This window comes from Gallinula chloropus (assembly GCF_964237585.1).
Source record: "Gallinula chloropus genome assembly, chromosome: 3".
NCBI lineage: Eukaryota > Metazoa > Chordata > Aves > Gruiformes > Rallidae > Gallinula > Gallinula chloropus.
Window position 1 is genome coordinate 25,561,293 of NC_140087.1, and position 18,512 is coordinate 25,579,804.

Below are 18,512 nucleotides of genomic sequence, written 5' to 3' on the forward strand. Positions count from 1 at the left end.
TGCTATGCAGTCTCTAGGCCAGTCGTTACAAACAAGAACTGGGCTTTTCTCTGCACTGCTTAAATCTCAGCTAGGGATACCTTCACACCCAGTGTGTCTGAGATAATGAACAAGTCCCAGCTGCTGCGCCATGTCTTCTGCCACAGCACAGGAGATGGACAGAGAAGGCAAAGAAAAGTTGCTTCTTTTGCCTGATAATTAAATCCTTCTCTCTTATTGACCCACATAGCTTCTGCAGCCAGTAGAAATCCAAGAGTTAATAAATTCTCCTGCAATGGAAGGAAGCCACAGAGAGGCTTGCTCAAATTAGTACACACTTGTATGCAACCTGAGGTCATCTGCAAACACCGAGCTGGGAGAAAATGGATTGGGAGAACTGATACATTTATTAATAGGCTATGAAGTGGTAACAAGGAGGTTGAAGTATAAAGAAGTGAACAAACACTGCATGTGGTGTTTCGTACTTCAGTGAGGTGTGGTGTGTTTCACCATATTTTTAGAGCTGCGATAGCCGCTGGAGGTGCAGACAGTCACATCGTGCTCAGGACTAAAAGAAACAGTCCCCAGGAACACGCATTCCCATTTAATGACACTGATCTAGGGACTGGCTTAGTGAAAATGAAGCTTCCCTTTTTGCTGCCAGACTCTGCAAATTCCAATTATGTAGAAATCTGATCAATACCTTCCAGTCAAATACTTGAAAGCCACGGAGTCTTTAAAGTGCAATCAATTGCACATCAAAATTTGTATTACGAGTGCTAAAAATGTGTGGGATGTGGAAGAAGTCCAAGTAGTACTGACCAGTTATGGGATGATAGTGAAATTGTATCCTTAGGTCAAGCTGACCCTTTGGGAAGGCCACACAGTATGAACCACTGTTGCTTATACAGGGTACTGCATTATTCATTGCTCATGTAGAGTGATTTGTGGAAGCAGTGAGATGATCTGCCTGTTGAGATGTGAGGTGCAGAGGCTGCAAGAGGGAGCACCTCTCCTTGGCTGAGGTAAAGAAGACTTGTACAGGGGCAAAAAAAGACTGCCTAGGAAGACATCCCAGTGCAGTGACCCTTCCAGGAGTAACCAAATAGATACAAGAATGCAAAACTTTTAATTAAAGGCTGCTGCAGGGTTTTGCAAATAAAATCATGTACAGGGATGTGAAAAATGGTATAGAGAGAATTGGTGTAGAGTTCTGAAAGCTGTTCAGTCAAGTAACAGGATGCTGAAATGCAGTAAGGCTCTGACTTTGCACATTACTGAGCTGGAGAGAGATACAGCTAAATAAGAGGACTCCATCAAAACCACCTTGATTTCATATATACATATATATATATATATACATGACTCCCACAGACACTAGCACAATAGCTGGGTGGGTGGGACTAGGAGCTAAGCAATAGGATTGAGGTGGGAGATAAGTGTAGGCCATCTCTCTGAGTGCTGGGCTACCTGGGATGAATCATGACATGTTAATTGTGCTTTGACTCATTGCATGGCCTTGGGCCGGTCACTTAAGTTCTTCAGCTACATCCACCTTGCTCTGAGGTGGTGTTAGGCATACATCACCAGCCTACCTCAAAGGCAGGTTTTAAACATCAGTTTGGACAGTGTGAAAAATATTCCTTGTACAGGGTGCATATCATTATACACCCACTGCTTGAAGGCTTTGTAGCTTGTTTTTGAACCGTTATTTCATAGGTGCTAGTCATACAAAGCTGCAGAATCTACCACTCCCAAATGTAAAGGGTGATCACGACTTTTGCTGCTTTAAAGGAAATAAAAATACCAAAACTCTGCATATCAGTACTGGATAAAACAGGCAAAAAAGGTTTGACTAGAAACAAGGTCAGTGACAGGCAACAGGCTAACCAAAACTCATATTCTGTGAGGCACAGCAAGGCAGGTCATTGATGCAAGGCTGCATGATCTCAGTTTTGCACAGAGCCAATGCCCTGCCTTTTATATCTTCTGTTTTTCTTTCCCAGCGCCCGAAATCTGGTACTCAGTAGCAAAGCTCACAGTGACAGTAGTCAAGCCCAAATCTGCTTTGTTGTTGTAAGGAATTTCTTGCAAATGTTTCCTGGGGTTTGAATCTGCCAAGAATCAATGATCGTGAATGAAATTTTGGGGCTTGGCTTCACTTAGGCCCCATGTTGAAAAGGAGTAACTTAGTTGGACCACAAACTGTGATGCAGTGACATGTGGATGTACACATGGAGAAGCCCCAGCTCCTCTTCTCCCTCAGTCTTTAGGTGGGAGTAAAGCTGGGAGGGGACAGCTCTGCCAGCCACAAGGTCAGTGCAGACAAAGAGGGAAAATGGGCAATTTTTGGTGAGGGGTGTTTGCTGTGCTTCCCTTGGGCTCTACCCACTGGGTTTAGAGCCCCACATTTTCATCCATATTTTATGATGCTTTGGCCACTCATGTGCCAATGTATCTGTTTCCAGAGACAGGGAGGGGATAAATATCCTCTCTTTAGAGCTCTCTCATGCAGCTCCAGTTAGCTACAGGACTGGTGGAAACTAAAGCTTTCTTCCAGCTGCTGACACCCTGTTACTCTCCCTGAGCAGCTTCAGCTGCTGCCACTGCTGAGAAGAGGGACCAGGTGTCAGTGTTGAACTCTGATCCTTTGTAGACATGAGGCTTCCTGTAAAGATACCAGGCAGCCTGAGAAAATTCATTTTGGTCTGATTGAATCGCAAAATGTGTGAGCCCATGAAGGAATGCCCTTCCCCTCCCATCCCCAGCTGTGCCCACAGGGAACACCTACTGCTCTGCAGTTTGTCTCAAAAGCTGTAAATGCCAATGAAAGCAGCCCCATGGGGACTGCTCCTTCACATTGAGCATTGACAGTAGCAATAAAACATCCCTGCTACCGTGTCCCAGCTTGGACCTGAAGAACCAGTATATGAGTGAAATAGCATGCAGGGCTTGTTTTGGACTAAAGTTAGATAAAAGGCAGACAGAATAGAAGGATAGGTACGTATTCCTTTTCTTTCTGATGTCGCTCCTCAGCTTCCTTCATCATTTCCTGAGACTGCTCCAACTTGGCATCCACCAGTTTCTGCTGAAGTTCTCTGTGCTTAAATATTTTATCAAGGTGCTGTAAGGAAAAAAAAATAATTCTGCTGAGCGTGCAGGTTTCATTGTGTACACAGACCTTCATGCTCATGCTTGTACAGCTATCTGCTGGAGCGCTCCTAACACAGAAATATTGCAAAATGGGAAGACTCACAACCTATTGCAATTAGTTAAAAACTACAGTGCTGATAAGAACAAACTGTGCCTGAATTTGCATGGGAAGGGACACCTGTTTGTGTTACCTACTTTCATTTATTATAGGAAATATAATATTTAAGAAGCACGTTAGCATCTTTGCCAGTTTTATGGTCTGTATGTCAAGTGATCAGCATAAGCCAATATGACTGAAAACCAAATAATTGTTCATCAATAATAACTACAAAGGGGAGATACTTTTTTGGGGGATCTGTTAAGTGGCCAGTAGATCTACGCCACTGAGTAACGATACATTGCACCTGCAGTACTCAGGAGCGTGGGCACAACTAACACCATCCTCTATAAACACAAGCCCTGTGCATTCCTTTTGCTCCAGTGGCACATGCACAACGTGGGCTTGGAGAGCTTGGGTCAAAGTACATGAGTGGGGATGTGGAGGAGACCAGACTAGATGAAGCAGAGGCCTCCTCTGGCCTGTAGAAAATCTGGCTTCATGGTGACCTTTGGGGGGTAAAACTTCCTGATAGCCCTCTTCACTCTGGCTTCATTTAGATAAAACTCACATGAGAAAATATTCTGAGTGCATGCCACTGCTTTACCTTTTCTTCTCTTTTTCACCCTCCTTAAGACAGGAATGTGCATTTCCTTCATTCAACATAAGGCTTCATACATGATGCAACAGATTTGGAAATGCATGTATTGTATCGGGCATTCCAGATTGTAAGGACAGATTACTTATGTTTTATTCAGTATGATAATGTTGTCTGGTTGCATTGAGGCTCACAACAAGTATATTTAGAAACTATAAAAAAACCCATTGTGGTATTTGTTAGCTTTTTCATATAATAAAAAAAATAGTAGTTTAGGTTTTTACTGGAGGGTTTTTTGTGTCAAAAATTTCTGACCAGCTCTAATGTTTGCAGAAAGAGTAATTTCCTATCTGTCATTTATCTGCTAGATCATTGTGAGCATTGTGCCTGCAAAGAGAAATCTATTCCAATGCAAAGGGCCTCCTTTATCTGTCATCTTAATTTTCTGCTTCTGGGAAAGGGTCAAAGCATTTATACCAGAGCAAAGTATCTTTGGTGTCACCAGCAGAGCAGGCTGTCCAAAAAGACTGGAGCTGGGAGCTGCTCAGTGGGGACTTGGCAGTGTGGGGGGAGGAAAGAAGGGGTGCTGGGGGGCTACCTGGGGATTTGGGGGAGCTAATGAAGGGGTTTGGGGGGGGGGGGTGTGTGTGTGCAGCTCAGCAGGCACCTGGCACACTTTGCTGCTTGGCCCATCTCCCCACAGTGACAGGGCTGCTGTGGGTGCCACAAGGCAGGGTGCTGGCAGGCACACAGCTCCTTGCGCGCAGAGTTTGCTGTGCAGAGTCCGTCAGGCTTGCTGCATGCTGCATGAGGCTACCTACCCTCATTGCCTCCACGGACACCCAAACGATAACCCGTGGGGAGGACAGGCTGGCACTGTGCTCTGCTGGGGAAGCCAGGGCATTGCTCTCACCTCTTCCCGCAGCTCGTACTGGTCGATGATGCTTTTCAGCTTCTCTGCCAGCTCTGTGTTCTCCTGGCAGAGCTTCATGTTCCTCTCGCTTTGCTGCTCGATCTGAGCCTGGATTTCGCTCAGCGTGCCCTGGAAATGATTAGTTATTTCTTTCCTCTTCTCATCTTCCTCCCGTGCTCGCTGGATTGTTTCCTCCTGCAGTTAAACAGGGGAGAAGGCAGTCATGAAAGGCGCATAATAAGCGGTTCTGGAAAGATACTGTTTCAGAGTAGCATACGGCTTCCCTTTGAAGGATTACACGTGTTTGCGTTCCTCTTTGGAGATTTTCTTGCTTTCATCTGCTTCAGCATTAGGCACGACTTTAAACTTACGGAGCAAATTACACAGTGGCCTTGAAAAAATTAGAGAACTAAGGATTTGCATTTATAAAGATGGATGTAGAGTAGAGTTTCAGATCAAAGCAAGCCTGGAAAAGGGGACATGCATGCATGTCTTGATTGATGATACTGCGCTGCCACCTTTGCTTTGGAAGAAGATACTTAGTGGAAGTAGTTGAAAGCTCTTTTACTGAAATTCTTTTTGATTGAATTAAAAAAATCACCCTTTAAAAGTGCCTCCTTTTAACTAGGAATCCACAGATCAAATTTATGGTCTTTGGGATTTTAATTTTAAGAGAAATCCATCACTTTCTGTAGAGTCACTTTTCCTTCCTTTTATAACTGACATCAACATTTGGACTAATTTGTAAGGTGGTGGAATCAAGGAGTGCTTGTTGGCTGTTTCTTACAGAATCAAAGCAAAAGAATCAAAATTTTGCCTAGAGAACCATCAATAGATTGAATTTTTTTACCAATTATTGAAATTCTGGTTTTGATTTGTTTATATATATAAAATAACGCCAAAAAACAAAGAGTGCAGAAAGAATCTGGATTCATTGCTTTGAATCAAGAAATATGGACTACATTTATTTCCTACTCTCTTGCTTCCAGGGCAGTCTGCCCTTCTGGGGAACGTAATCCTGATGTACAATGGCTAGGACCGTATCTGCTGTAGTTACAAATCAAGCCAGAACCACATTAAGAACCCACTTCACAGCATGCAAATGGCATAGTCTAATAAGGCTTCAACTAGCATAGTCATTTACATTTAAAAAAAACCCAACTCTGATAACACTGCACATGGATATTTTCTATAAATATACCTGAATAAAACTTTAGCTGACTTTAATGAGGTATAATTTATATCATTAATGTGACATAAAAGGTGTTGATTCAGGCCCTGCTCTTAAAGTAAGATGAATACCAAATGACCCAATTTCTACTTAGCATGCACAACACAAGCTTGATCTTTGACAACTGCTGTTCCAGGTAAGGGATGTTTGTCCTTTCACTGACCGGGGAGCGATAGAGACGACAACGCCTTGAGTGACAGGAGGAAAGTATTGGAGTCATTAGTGCTAATAATGCTGTAGTGCACAGAGATCACCATGAAGCCCTGCCGTGCTCCACAGTTTACACAAGAATATGCATGTGTACTCACAGAGTAAAACAAAGTGTGAGCCTAGAGGGACTCTCACTCCGAAGAGGAGGAAAGAATTACAGATGGAGCTGGTCAAATGATTTGAGGGGGGGTGGGAAGGTGCCCTGGTTCACTACCTGGGTTGGAAATTGGACACATGAAAAATTTTCAGCAAGATGAAGGAAAAGCTGTCTAATTACTTTTCTTTTTAATTGGTGAGAATAATTTTGAGTTACCCGAGACAGAAATTGAGCTGTGTTCTATTTGCAATTGCTTTTTGCTTAACTCTTTCTAGGACAAATTTGAAACAGAAATGCCGTTCCAAAGTAGAGTTTAAAATGCTACTCAGAAGGTGTTTTAAATCAACTGCTTTAGATTCCCAAAATGAAACATTTCCATTTCTTTTGAAAAGGGATGTTTATGAGCATCATGGTCCTTTTTTGGTTTTGTTCGCAACTTTGGCAAATTTCACTTGAATTCCTAGATAGTTTTGTTCAAGTCAGAACTCCATTTTTACCTCTGGTATACAGTTTAAAAAACTGCTCATGCTTCTTAGTTCTCCACTGTACAGGTGCAGCCCTGAGGAGGGAGAAGAGTGACCAGGTGCTTTCACTAGTCAAAGACAGGGTGAAAAAAAAAAGAACTTGCATGTCCTGAGTTCTTTTTCTATGGTTTCAAAGCATCAAAAATACTTTGGTGTTATAACATGGCACTGCTGTGATTTACAGCTCTCTGGAGTAGTAAATCCAGCTGAATAACACACACACACACACACACACACCGCCAAAATGCCGGAGGTTTGTGCATATGTTTGCAGTGAACTGTCCTGTTACAAGGTGAAACAAGACATCCTGAGAGTAGTGATCATGCAGATGTAAAAAAAGAAAACCCAACAAACCAAACCCAACCCAGTGATGTGTTACTCAGAGGATCTTATTTCCTGCTCGCCCTCTCTTCTGAGGTAGAACAATTATACAGAAGGAGCACAGAGACAATGCAAAGATTCACGGTTAAAGACACTGAGCCAAGAAGCACTTAGTTGCAGGGCGTGCTATTTCTCTTGACCTCTTCTGATACCTGAGGAGGATATTTGCTTGGGGTGTGTCCCAGAGAGCTCCTCAGGGTCCCTCATAAAAGAGCAGTGGGCTGTTAAATCCTTGGTGCCCCGGGTACAGGTGAAGGGTGGGGTGTGGGAGGGAGGAGCTGGCTGAACAGAGAGGTAACTGTGTGGCCACAGCACTGTGTCGGGAGCTGTGGGCATTGCCTCTTCCCAACGCTGAGGAAACAAACTTCCCGGCACCTCAGTGCTCCAATGTGCTATGGAGGTGCCTGGTTCCTAAGCTAATACATTTTAAATCTGTATGTGCCACCGATGACTGGTCTTTGGAATTGCCTGCATTAGACCTGAGCCTTTATGAGCTGTAGAAGCCCACAGCAGAGCCTGCACCCACGCTGGAGCCAGGGAGGGGCTGGCTGCCTGCAGTGCCACCAGCACAGCCTTGCATAGCTGACAGCTCTGCTCTAGGGGTGGGTTCCCTTCACCCACCTCGCCTGGGAAGGCAGAGTTTGGCAAACCTCAAATCACTGGCATCACACAGTTCTATTTTCACAAGGCTACAGCCTCAACTCTTTGTTTGTACCTGTCCCCATAACCTCAGAAGATGCACCTTTTTCCAATAGGTTTCTTAGTCCTCCCTATTTCAGGACTCACGGTGTAAAGTAAGGTCCTTAAGCTTTCCCCCAAATCAGAAGCTTGAAGACTGACTTCTTTCTGCCACTGCTGTGGCAGCTGAAGTAGCTGTGGGGAGTCCAGAGCTCCTGGTCTGCTTCATTTCCAGGAACAGAGCAGAGGGTGTTTAGGGAGGTGACTCCTCAGCATCATCATTTGCTATGTGCAAATCATGCTGGCTTTGTCAGCTGCTTTACTCTGTGCTTATCCTTCTAATAATTTTAAATTAAATTCTTAGCTTAAGAAAGAAAAAAATAAATAAAATAAAGCATTGTAAAGTCTTTTTAGATTTCCAGTTGTGGAAGACTAAAGCCCAGTGATAAAATACTGTTCCCTTTCCTCTGCCCTTTCTTAATCTTGATCTAACCGATCATAAATATACTCCTATGTCCCACCACAGTACTGCTGTCAGTCTCCTGTGTTGTACTGCTCAAAGTGTAAGAATACGTTGAATAAAACCTCATAAAATGAAGACGAGGATATTTTGCAGTTTGGAATTTATGTCCAGAATGTGAGCTAATTTGCAAATAGAAGGGCAGGATTGCCTCTGGTCCTCCTCTCTCTGGGTCAAGTGGGAATGCATTCTGCTATTTCATGAACGTTTATTCTGCTTTTCTTGGAGGGAAAACTAAACATCTGTTTTCTGCTGTGAAGTGTAACTGCAAGGAAATAATCTGAATAGCTGGACTGTAAGAAAATCAGATTTTGAGGCCAGTATCCAAAACTAACCAGAATTTTTTTTCCTCTGCTCTGCACTGTGGATTTTCAGCACAGCTCCACATTACATATTCATCACCACTTGGCTGCACCAATCTCCAGTTAATGGGAATTCCACACACCAGATGAGCAAAGACATTTACATGACGTGATGTGCAGACAATGTACCACATGGCAAGTCAGAGGAGGTTCGTGATCTGGATAGCCCAGGTTTCTCCTTTGCTGTTGAAATGACACAATGTCCTATGAATTTTTATTTCCCATTCTTTGGAACGTAACCAGAAGTGCTAGTCCCAAATGTTAAAAACTATGAATCAGCTGCTCTGTCCTGCCAAAACCAAAATAAAAATGACTTAAACATGAGATTTTTTTAAATTACGCTTGATGGATTCTCCTGGTTTGGGCTCTCTCAGTGCAGCCACAACTGAAAGAAAATTTCATTCATTTAAATAAACAGGCGATTCTGGAGATTCACAGGTGTCCAGAAGCTAAAGCTTAAAGGCCAATATTCCAAGATTTATATAAAAATTTATTAGCAAAACATAGTTGGATAAAGATACTGAATTCCTGTGTTCATTGATTTAATCCTCATTCATTCTGCAAGTCTATTTTGTCTTATTGTCTTGCTTAACTTTGTCACTTTTACACTGAAAGCACAGGCATCAGAGAAAAGTTAGTACTCTGGGTTTCTCAAAAGGTCTCCAAATTCTAAGGATGACACAGCCAAAATTTTTAACATTTCTTTGTACTACAAAAGCAGCTCACCTGGCATAGGTAGAGGATAAAAATCAGAATCAAGACTGACATGGATAGGTATATTGAAGGGACCTATCCCAGGGTAAAGCAGTACAACAAGTGGAAAGATGTTGAAAAGAGGCTTTGCTGAATGTGAAGATGAAATGTGTAATGAAGTATTTACATGCAAAGAGAAAAGAAAAACCATGCTTTCTGCTAGCGAGATTAATAAGCATATGATAGCTGGGAAATCGTGTGAGGAATTCAACAAAATCTGTTCCAAATACATTTTCCAAATCTAATTAGTTCTTTATACCCCAGTTTCTACTGATTTGTTCTGCCGATATGATTTGTTTGGCTTAGAAACCTCACTTAAGCCTATGCAAAGCACTCTACACTGTACTCTTCCATCACTTTAAAATTGACTTGTTTTTCTGCTGAAAGATTTTCCCCGAAGACGGTCTGGTAAATCAGTGTGGATTAATATTGAGGTACAGCTCAATATGCACTGGGTTTCATGCAAATGACAGGCATAAATGTAATTGACACTGCCAGTTTTGCACTGCTATGACTCAGCACACAGAGATTTGCTTCCAGTTTTCCTAACTACCAGTTAAACTGCTTTTGTCCTTCTGCTCGTTCACAGTTTGAGTTTACGGGTGGCCCTTCTCCCTCCCAGATATGTTCTTAACAAAGTACAGTGATACTCAGAGCTGGACCCTGAAGGTCTGCTCCTGAGCTGCTGAAAATGAATAAAAATCTGTTGCAGTTAATAGAGGTTATATCAGGGGAAGTTCTTGCTGCTGAGAATTCATATGTATAATTCTGTACATAACTATATCCCCATAAAGAAGGATTTTGAATAGATCAAAGCAGAGGCTTTTTGTGTGATAATAACACCACCATCACTAACACATACTTGGAAAGAAATAAGGAGGATAACAAAAGAAATACACTTCTTGAACCTAAAATTTTTCAAGCATAACCGTATTATAAATTTCACATTTAAATGGCATGATGCACCAAGCAACAGGCCGGCCTGGCGCATGGATCCCAGGCTTCTGGCACTCCTGGAAACCGCCTCTTTGAACTGATGCTTGCAATCCAAATGACTTCCACAAACAGTGCTGGCATTCTTCCTGTCTTGAGGCTTGATGACTTGAGACAACTGTCCTGATTGACTCACCCTCACAGACCACTTGAAAATTCCCAAGTGCTCAAATGACATGAGAACACCCTCCAGCCTCCTGGGAATCCCCTGGAGCAAAGCTGGTGCTCCTGTTACTCTGTCCACCCGCATGCATTCGCACCTGCAGTCTCAAGGACACAATCTGTTACCACCACTGTTTTTTCTCTGCTCTGAGCTTCCTGATAATGCAAAGAAGGCTTACAGATAATGTCAGCAAACCCAAAATCCAAAAGTGCTTGGATATTTCCAAACAATGCATAAAGGGGTCTTGCTGTAAATGGGTATGTACATTACAGCATATGTATATAACAATATATTCCATGTGCAGCTGCAAACATCCCTTTGATTTGGTACCATGGCAAGATGGGAAGGCATTGGCACCTTCTTCCTCCCCACTGCCAGGTACCTTGATAAGGCCACCACTCACCTTGAGGTTTTTGTTGTGCCGCTGGAGCTCCCGGCACAGGCTCTCGAGCTTGCTGCGGGCGAGGATGGCTCGGCTGTGCTCACTCTGCAGCTGGTCCTTCTCCTTGGTGATCTGGGCCTGTCTCTTCTGCAGGTACTTGAGCTGCTTCTGCTCAGCACGATGTTCTTCAAGCTGGGTGGGGAACAGGGATTAAAACAAAATGGAGAGGAAAAGAAAAAAAAAGGAAAGAAAATGAACTCTTTTACTTTTGGGGAAGTGTTCATACTTTCTTGCACTTTTAGGAAATGTTTTGTATTTATCAGTGCTAAAGAAAGAGGAGTGAGCAACCTGGAGGGAGCCCCAAGCCTGTTCGCTGCAACAGCCCCAAGTGTGCTGTACTGGGTGTAAGAGAACGTGATTTTTAATACTCTTGTCACACCATTTCATCCCTTCCCTCTTGGACTGGAATCTCTTTGAAGGGCAGCTGTGAGGTTTTATTTTTGTTTCAGCACTAGGACCTGAAGGAGCTGGAGCTTTATGAGGTGAGATTTCTCCAGATCATGAGATAACGCAACAGTTGCTCATTCTGCTTTGTGGCTTATGAAAAAAAGAAGTGGCTTCCTAGATACCCAGGAACCTGCTGGAAGAAACAATGGCAAAAGAGTTCCTGTTTGTGTGGGGGCTTTTCTGCTGATGAAGGAGAATGCTCTTGAGGGAGGAGTTCCCCAAAACAGTGCATGGACACCTCCTCTTGTTATGCTCCTCTGGTGCACAGGCACACATGGGACTGTCTGTCAGTTATGTTTCTGAAGGTCCCACCATCAACAGGGGTGGATTGCATGGAATCAAACCTCTTTTGTGTTCTTCGGAGCCATGTAACTACTGAAGAAAACATGGACAATCCTGATGCTCCCTTGGAACTTGCTGTTGCTGTAGCTGCGCGGCTCCTGCCTTCTCCAGAGGGCTAGATGGAAGGAGGGTGCATCTGGAAGGGGATGAAGGTCAGCAACACAATTGCTGACAGCAGTTCACATGCAGAATCATAGAATATCCTGAGTTGTAAGCGGCCCATAAGGATCATCAAGTCCTGACTCCACACAGCGCCAGCCAAGTCAGAGCATGGGACTGAGTGCATCGTCCAGATGCTTCTTGATCCCAGTAAAGCTCGGTGCTGTGACCACTTCCCTGGGGAGCCTGTTCCAGTGCCCAACCACCCTCTCAGTAAAGAACCTCTTCCTAATATCCAGCCTAAACCTCTCCTGTCACAGCTTCATGCCATTCCCTCGGGTTCTATCACTGGTCACCTAAGAGAGGAGATTGGCACCTGCCCCTTTGCTCCCCCTCATCAGGAAGCCACAGACCACAATGAGGTCTCCCCTCAGCCTCCTTTTCTTCAGGCTGCACAAACCAAGGGACTTCAGTCTCTCCTCATAAGACTTCCCCTCCAGACCCTTCATCATCCCTGTTGCTCTCCTCTGGACACTCTCCAATATTTTTGTGTCCTCTTGTACTGTGACACCCAAAACTGCACACAGTGCTTGAGGTGAGGCTGCACCAGCGCAGTGCAGAGCGGGACAATCCCCTCCCTGGACTGGCTGGCAGTGCCACGCTTGATGCACCCCAGGACACAGTTGTCCCTCCTGGCTGCCTGGGCACATTGCTGGCTCATGTTTAATTTGCTGTTGACCAAGACCCCCAGTTCCCTCTCAGCACAGCTGGCCTTCAGCGTTTGATCCCCCAGTCTGTACGCATATCCAGAGTTGCCCCTTCCCAGGTGCAGAATCCGCCACTTGCCCTTGTTAAACTTCATGCTGTTGGTGATTGCCCAGCTCTCCAACCTGTCCAGGTCCCTCTGTAAGGCTTCTCCACACTGAACAGAGTCAACAGGTTCTCCCAATTCGGTGTCATCTGCAGATTTACTTAAGACAGTCTCTAGTCCTGGGTCCAGGTCGTTTACGAAAATACTAAAAAGACACGGACTTAAAATGGAACCCCACTAGTGACTGGCTGCCAGCCAGATGTAACCCCATTTACTATCACACTCTGAGCCCGACCCTTCAGCCAACTGCCCTCCCAACACATTATGGCTTTGTCTAGTTGTGTGCTGGACAGTTTGTCCAGCAAGATACTGTGAGACACAGTATTGAAAGCCTTACTGAAATCCCAAACCGGTCATTTCTCCTGACATGTGCCTATTACTGTCTGTTTGGGGGAAAAAACAACCTTCCTGCACCGCAAATTAACACTGTGGCAGACATGTCAAGGCAGCATTTTCACCTCTGGAGGTTTTAAAGATTTCTTCTCCTGTTCCAATGCACAGCACCCTTTCTCAGTGCATTACAGATGTGTATACACTGTGAGACACTCCTGAAGTCCAGATGGTTTCTGGTTGAAAGCCATGAGCTGCAACATGCAAACTTTAATAATAACAGTTGCTATTAAGATTGCATTATCTAATAATATGGCACCACTTGCATTAATTATTAACCCAAATATGACTGGGAAAGTTTGTGAGTGCAGGGGAATGACATGCGGCTCGAACAAGACAGTTAACAGGCATCATGCTTTACACTCGCTCTGCCCGAGGGTCTGTTTTGCGCAGATGTTCTGTAATTTATGCTTACAGTACAGAGCTCTGTGCATTATCAATCACATCACAGTGAAGCACACCACAAAACAATGCAACCACCAGCTTCAACTGGATATCTACAGTTGCTGCTCGACTTTCCGCATGTGCGTTGTGTGTTTTTACCCCCGTGGATCAGAATAGGGGCTTTGGCATCTAATCAAGCTGCACCAGCTAAAATAATTTTTCTAGTATTGTAGGGGAAAAAATTAGCTTCTCTGTAATTAAAGCTGTGATTTGTTTTCCTTTATAAGCTTGATTTTGGCCCCTTCCCCTTTCCTTTTGAAAAGACAAAAAGGGTTCTTTTTGCTTCGTGTTTTGCATGCGAAGCCTGTGCTGAGCGGATAATGATTTATCCAAATTTTAGATGATTCACTCAAGCTGTGCTTGAGATAGGGGGCTTAGAATAAAATAGGTCTTAATGGTGATATGAGAAGTCTTCCAAACATTATTTTCTATCTCTCTTCCCACTCTCCCCCCTACAAATGACTTGTGCTAGAAACCTGTGTTTCAAGGTATCAGGAATGTCTAAGACATGGTGTTACTTTTGCGGTGAAGGAAGGGCATTCACTGGTAAATAAGACTGACAAAAGGGCCACCAGTGATAACTTTTTATGAATAGTTAGCAAAATATTAGCTAAAATTAACTACAAATAGAAGGAATTATGATTTTAGAAGCTTGACCTAGAGACATAAACTCTCAATTTAGGGAAAAAGTTTTATCTTGACCCCACTGCAGGCAATGACAACAATAATCTTTATTTATTAGTGTATAATTTTGGCACCTAGCACTTTCAAGACCCTCAGGACCTCTGAAAATAAACCGGCCACAAACAGTTCCTCAGCAACTCTTTGAAGGCAAAAGCTGAAGCAAAGCACAGCCTGCTTTCCTAACCCCAACCACTCTGCCTACACCAGTATTAGTGAATAAAATGTTCTTTGATAGTGAGTAGCCTGGCACAGCCTGTGTCCAAATGGCTAAACTGTCTCCCTGTGCTCTTCCTTGACGCCTTCCATCTTGTACCCTTTGCTCTAGACTGTGCTTACAGTTAAATAGCATACAGCTGGTGCTGTGTAGGGTACCCCAGTACAGACAGCGCTGATACCTATAAAGCCTAACTTCCCACTTTATGGGGACAGGAGCATGTTTGGGTTAGTGCTCAGATGCTGTTTAGCTTAGGGTTAAATGTATCTTGCTTTGGTAGTGGCTGTACCGCTGCAGAAGAGCCCAAGGCTGATAAAAAACTGCTGTGCTAACAAGTATCCTTGGAGAAGAGCTGACAGACTGATAGAGAGGAGACACCCTGACCCAGAAGGTGCTCAGAGCTGGGGAGTTACCAGAGAGGCCCCGAGTCGACCAAAATTGGCAGTGACTTGGGGAAGGGAAAGATGGTGGTGGGAGTTTGTGACCACCCACCCAATTAAAGAACTATGCAAATCCCCCCCACACACCTTCAAGGAGCATTTAAATACACTTGACCAACAGGAGATGATACCACTTACTGTAACTTTAGGTGTGTTTTTCTAATCCTGTAAGGAGACAAATCTGTTGAGGATTGTGTGTGGGGTGTGCCAGCTTTGTGGAAGTACCACCGAGCTCCCATCTCTGCATAGACATGGAATAAATCTGATGCCTCTGCTCTGTGTGTGTATTGGGGTGCTGCACACTGGGGAACCATCCCACTTTTGGGACAACAGCAGCAGCAGCAGCACTCTTTAATGTGGCTGAAGCCATTGCTGGCACCCGGCTCAGCATGGCACACGACTGCACCATCCCCTGGGCTGTGTTGCAACAACTGCTTGTGTCACCGCATGTCCCTGCATCTCAGGGAGCCGAGATCTGGCTGGAAAAAACTTGGGAAAAGCAGAAATGGACCTGGAGTGTGCAATACAGAAGGAGTGTCAGCTGCTACAGACGGCTGCTGACAAGCTATCATTCGCACTCCACCTCTAGCCATGCTGAGTGACCAATGTAAAGCTTTCTCCAACAAGCTTTTAGTTGTATTTATTAAAAGATTTATTTTTGTGACATTGCACGGAATATCAAAACTGAACGTTCTGCATCTGGGCTTTGGCACGGATTAGTGGTGATATGACCTGTTTTATACAGTTCTCCAGTGATGTGTGAGTACAGAGGGGACTACATCATCGAGGAAAAAGAAAATCTATTTCAGTTAATCCATGGGCATGAAGTTCCTTTAAGCACAAGCTAAACCATAAACAGTCTGAGCCCAATTTATGAAATCAGAAGACTTTACATGAAAAAAAGGAAAAGCTGAACTTCATGTTATGATGAGACACGGACACATCTGTGCATAAAAGCAATTATAAAGTCAGTGTTCTGCCTGGCACATTTTTCAGCACTCCACAAACTATAAAATTCTGTGGCCTTTTTGTTTGTAAGATTTCCAAAGCTTATGGCCACACTGTTGTAAAATAGAATCTAGTACAAACAGTATGTTAGAGTTAGTTATTAATATGAAGGAATAGGATTGATGATGAGGTATTTACAGCTGTGTAATCGCAGGTGGTTTTTTAAACAGTAAGTTCTGGCCATACTAAGTTGCTTCTGTGTCCTGTGTATAGCTCTTTCCATGGGGGAGTTAGTCCTCAGCCGAGTTAATCAGTAGATAGTTATAAATGAAGGGTTGACTAGGGTAGGTGCACAAGTATAATTGAAATGACTGAGTATTTTAGTTTAAGAGAAGAATAAGGTTATTTTATGGTTAAGTAGAGTTTTAAGAATTTAGATGTTTAACATAGAACACCGAGACCTTGGGAAAGAAGAAGAGAAGACAGTGACCTCTGAGACGGATCAGCAGAAGCTAAGATCTGAAGCAGAACCGAGACTGAGTAATCAGTGATACCACAAGAAGACAAAGGAAATTTACAGGCTTTCAGCCAACCAAAATGGGGGACTGTGTCTATTCAGAATAGGGGACTATGTCTATTATGTAATTGTGTTAAAAGAGTATATAAGATCATAAACATAACATTGGGGTTGCCACTCACAGAGGTAATGGCCCAACTCTGAGTTGTTGTTAAAAGCAAGCCTAGAGTAACCCAAACTATAGGGAAATTCTTTAACACACACACACACACACACACACACACACACACACCTTTAACTGCTTAGAAGAACATACTTGATCTGAAAATAACCTATTGTAAGTGTGGAAAGAACAGAGTCGGGTAGCTGGTGTTGCTATGGGGTCAGGGGCTTCGACTCTTCATTTCACTATGTTGCATTATCTCTCACAGTTAGCCTTGGTTCTCTAGTTGCTGGTTTTTTTCTGCTTCCTAAAGTTCTTCACTAAGTCCTGTATTATTTTAATTCAGATCAAATCACTGATGCATAATTTAAAGCAATACCTGCATACAGAGGCATGCAAAAGTCCTTGCAGAAGGTGAAGGCAGGAGCCTAGACACTTGTCTCCAGTATGGATTGGTTTGGTAGGATTCAACTTTAAGTACAAATATTCTGCCTCATCCACTTCTTAACCCAAAGTCCAGCTGGTTTCCCTCACTTTTTTACTTTTTTTTCTCCTTCTCACCCACAATTGATCATTTAACCCTGACAATTGCATTGAGATTCACTTAACAGGAAGGGCATTACTACTACATAAGGTTTGACCATGCTACATGGTATGTGGGGTTTTTTACCTTCCTGTGTATACAGTTTGCACAGAAAAGAACCAATACTGTACTAACCAGCTCAGCATACTTCTTAAATAGCAAGTCCAGCTTCTCCTCCGGAGTATTCAGCTTGTTCAAGCTTTGCATCAGTAAGGTGGCTTCCTTCCCTTTAAAAAAGAAGCATCAGAGATTTGATAGTAGAGGTAGTTTATAGCTGATGTACTCTTATGAAATAGGTTGTTTGATGCAGGAATATATAAAAACTCGAGGAGAAATGAGGGATTTTGGAAGGAAGGGAATTATTTGTCTATGGGTTTCTGGCCGCCACTGTAAGAATAAACGTGCTTGTTTTTTCATCTGTTTCAGAAACATACTATCTTTTAGCAAAAGCACTGGCTGTGAGATGCTATACTCCTGCATAAACTGATTTTCACTTAATGTTTTAGCAACATGACTAAATCATATATATGGTACAGTTGACTGAAATAAGATGGAAAGGTCCTGGACACCAAAAGCACAGAAGCCAGATCTCTTTGTAGGCAAAAACTGGTCAAAACTGGTGTTCTCAGCTCCTATGTTGTTCTGCCCATACAGGACATAAGGGAGGGTAAGTTAGGTATGGAAATCATGGTGTGGATGGAAGCAGAGAGCAGCAGGTACTGCCAGGCAGGTCTGGGCTACATGATCGGCATGTAAATCAGCTCCCCAACTTGGTGGAGTGAGTATGGATACATGAGACAATGTTTTCACAGTCTAATAACTATCTTGGCGTGCATAGCTAAATCACTGTGTAGCCATTTATGTATTGCTTCTCTACTGGTACCTCTGGGTATTCATTTCAGCCCTGAGTATCAGCTGGAGCTTTAACACCACTTGTTTGTTGAATACAAAATGTCCCTGGCGTCCCTGAAGATAAGGATGGCTGTGGTGCCAGGGGCTTGGCTGTGCTTTTCCAAATGCTCCTGTTTCCCCAGAGTGCAAGAGGAAATTTGCTTTCTGATTTAGGCTGGATGTTTTCTATTTCAAGTGCAGCGCAGTCTGGGAGTTCGACCTGCGGAGAAAATACACTATTCCACACTAAGGTCTCTATACAGCACCAGCATAGATTAGTTGAAGAGAGGTAAAATCGAATCCTGGAGTGGAAACTGTTGGGAGTGCAGCTGCTGAAACACACTTTGGTAGTATCTGCTGCGATCTCGGAGAGGGACCAGTAACT

General features: G+C 43.5%; 1 protein-coding gene across 1 annotated transcript in view; it reads right to left on the reverse strand.

Moving 5' to 3' along the window:
* TXLNB (taxilin beta) overlaps positions 1–18,512 on the reverse strand; it is a 41,810-nt gene that overhangs the window by 12,109 nt on the left and 11,189 nt on the right. The window contains exons 3-6 of the mRNA XM_084261342.1: positions 17,372–17,463; positions 11,056–11,226; positions 4,741–4,935; positions 2,984–3,103 (exon numbers count right to left, since the gene is read on the reverse strand). Coding sequence (XP_084117468.1) covers positions 2,984–3,103; positions 4,741–4,935; positions 11,056–11,226; positions 17,372–17,463 — 578 coding nt within the window. The remainder of the gene's footprint in view (positions 1–2,983; positions 3,104–4,740; positions 4,936–11,055; positions 11,227–17,371; positions 17,464–18,512) is intronic.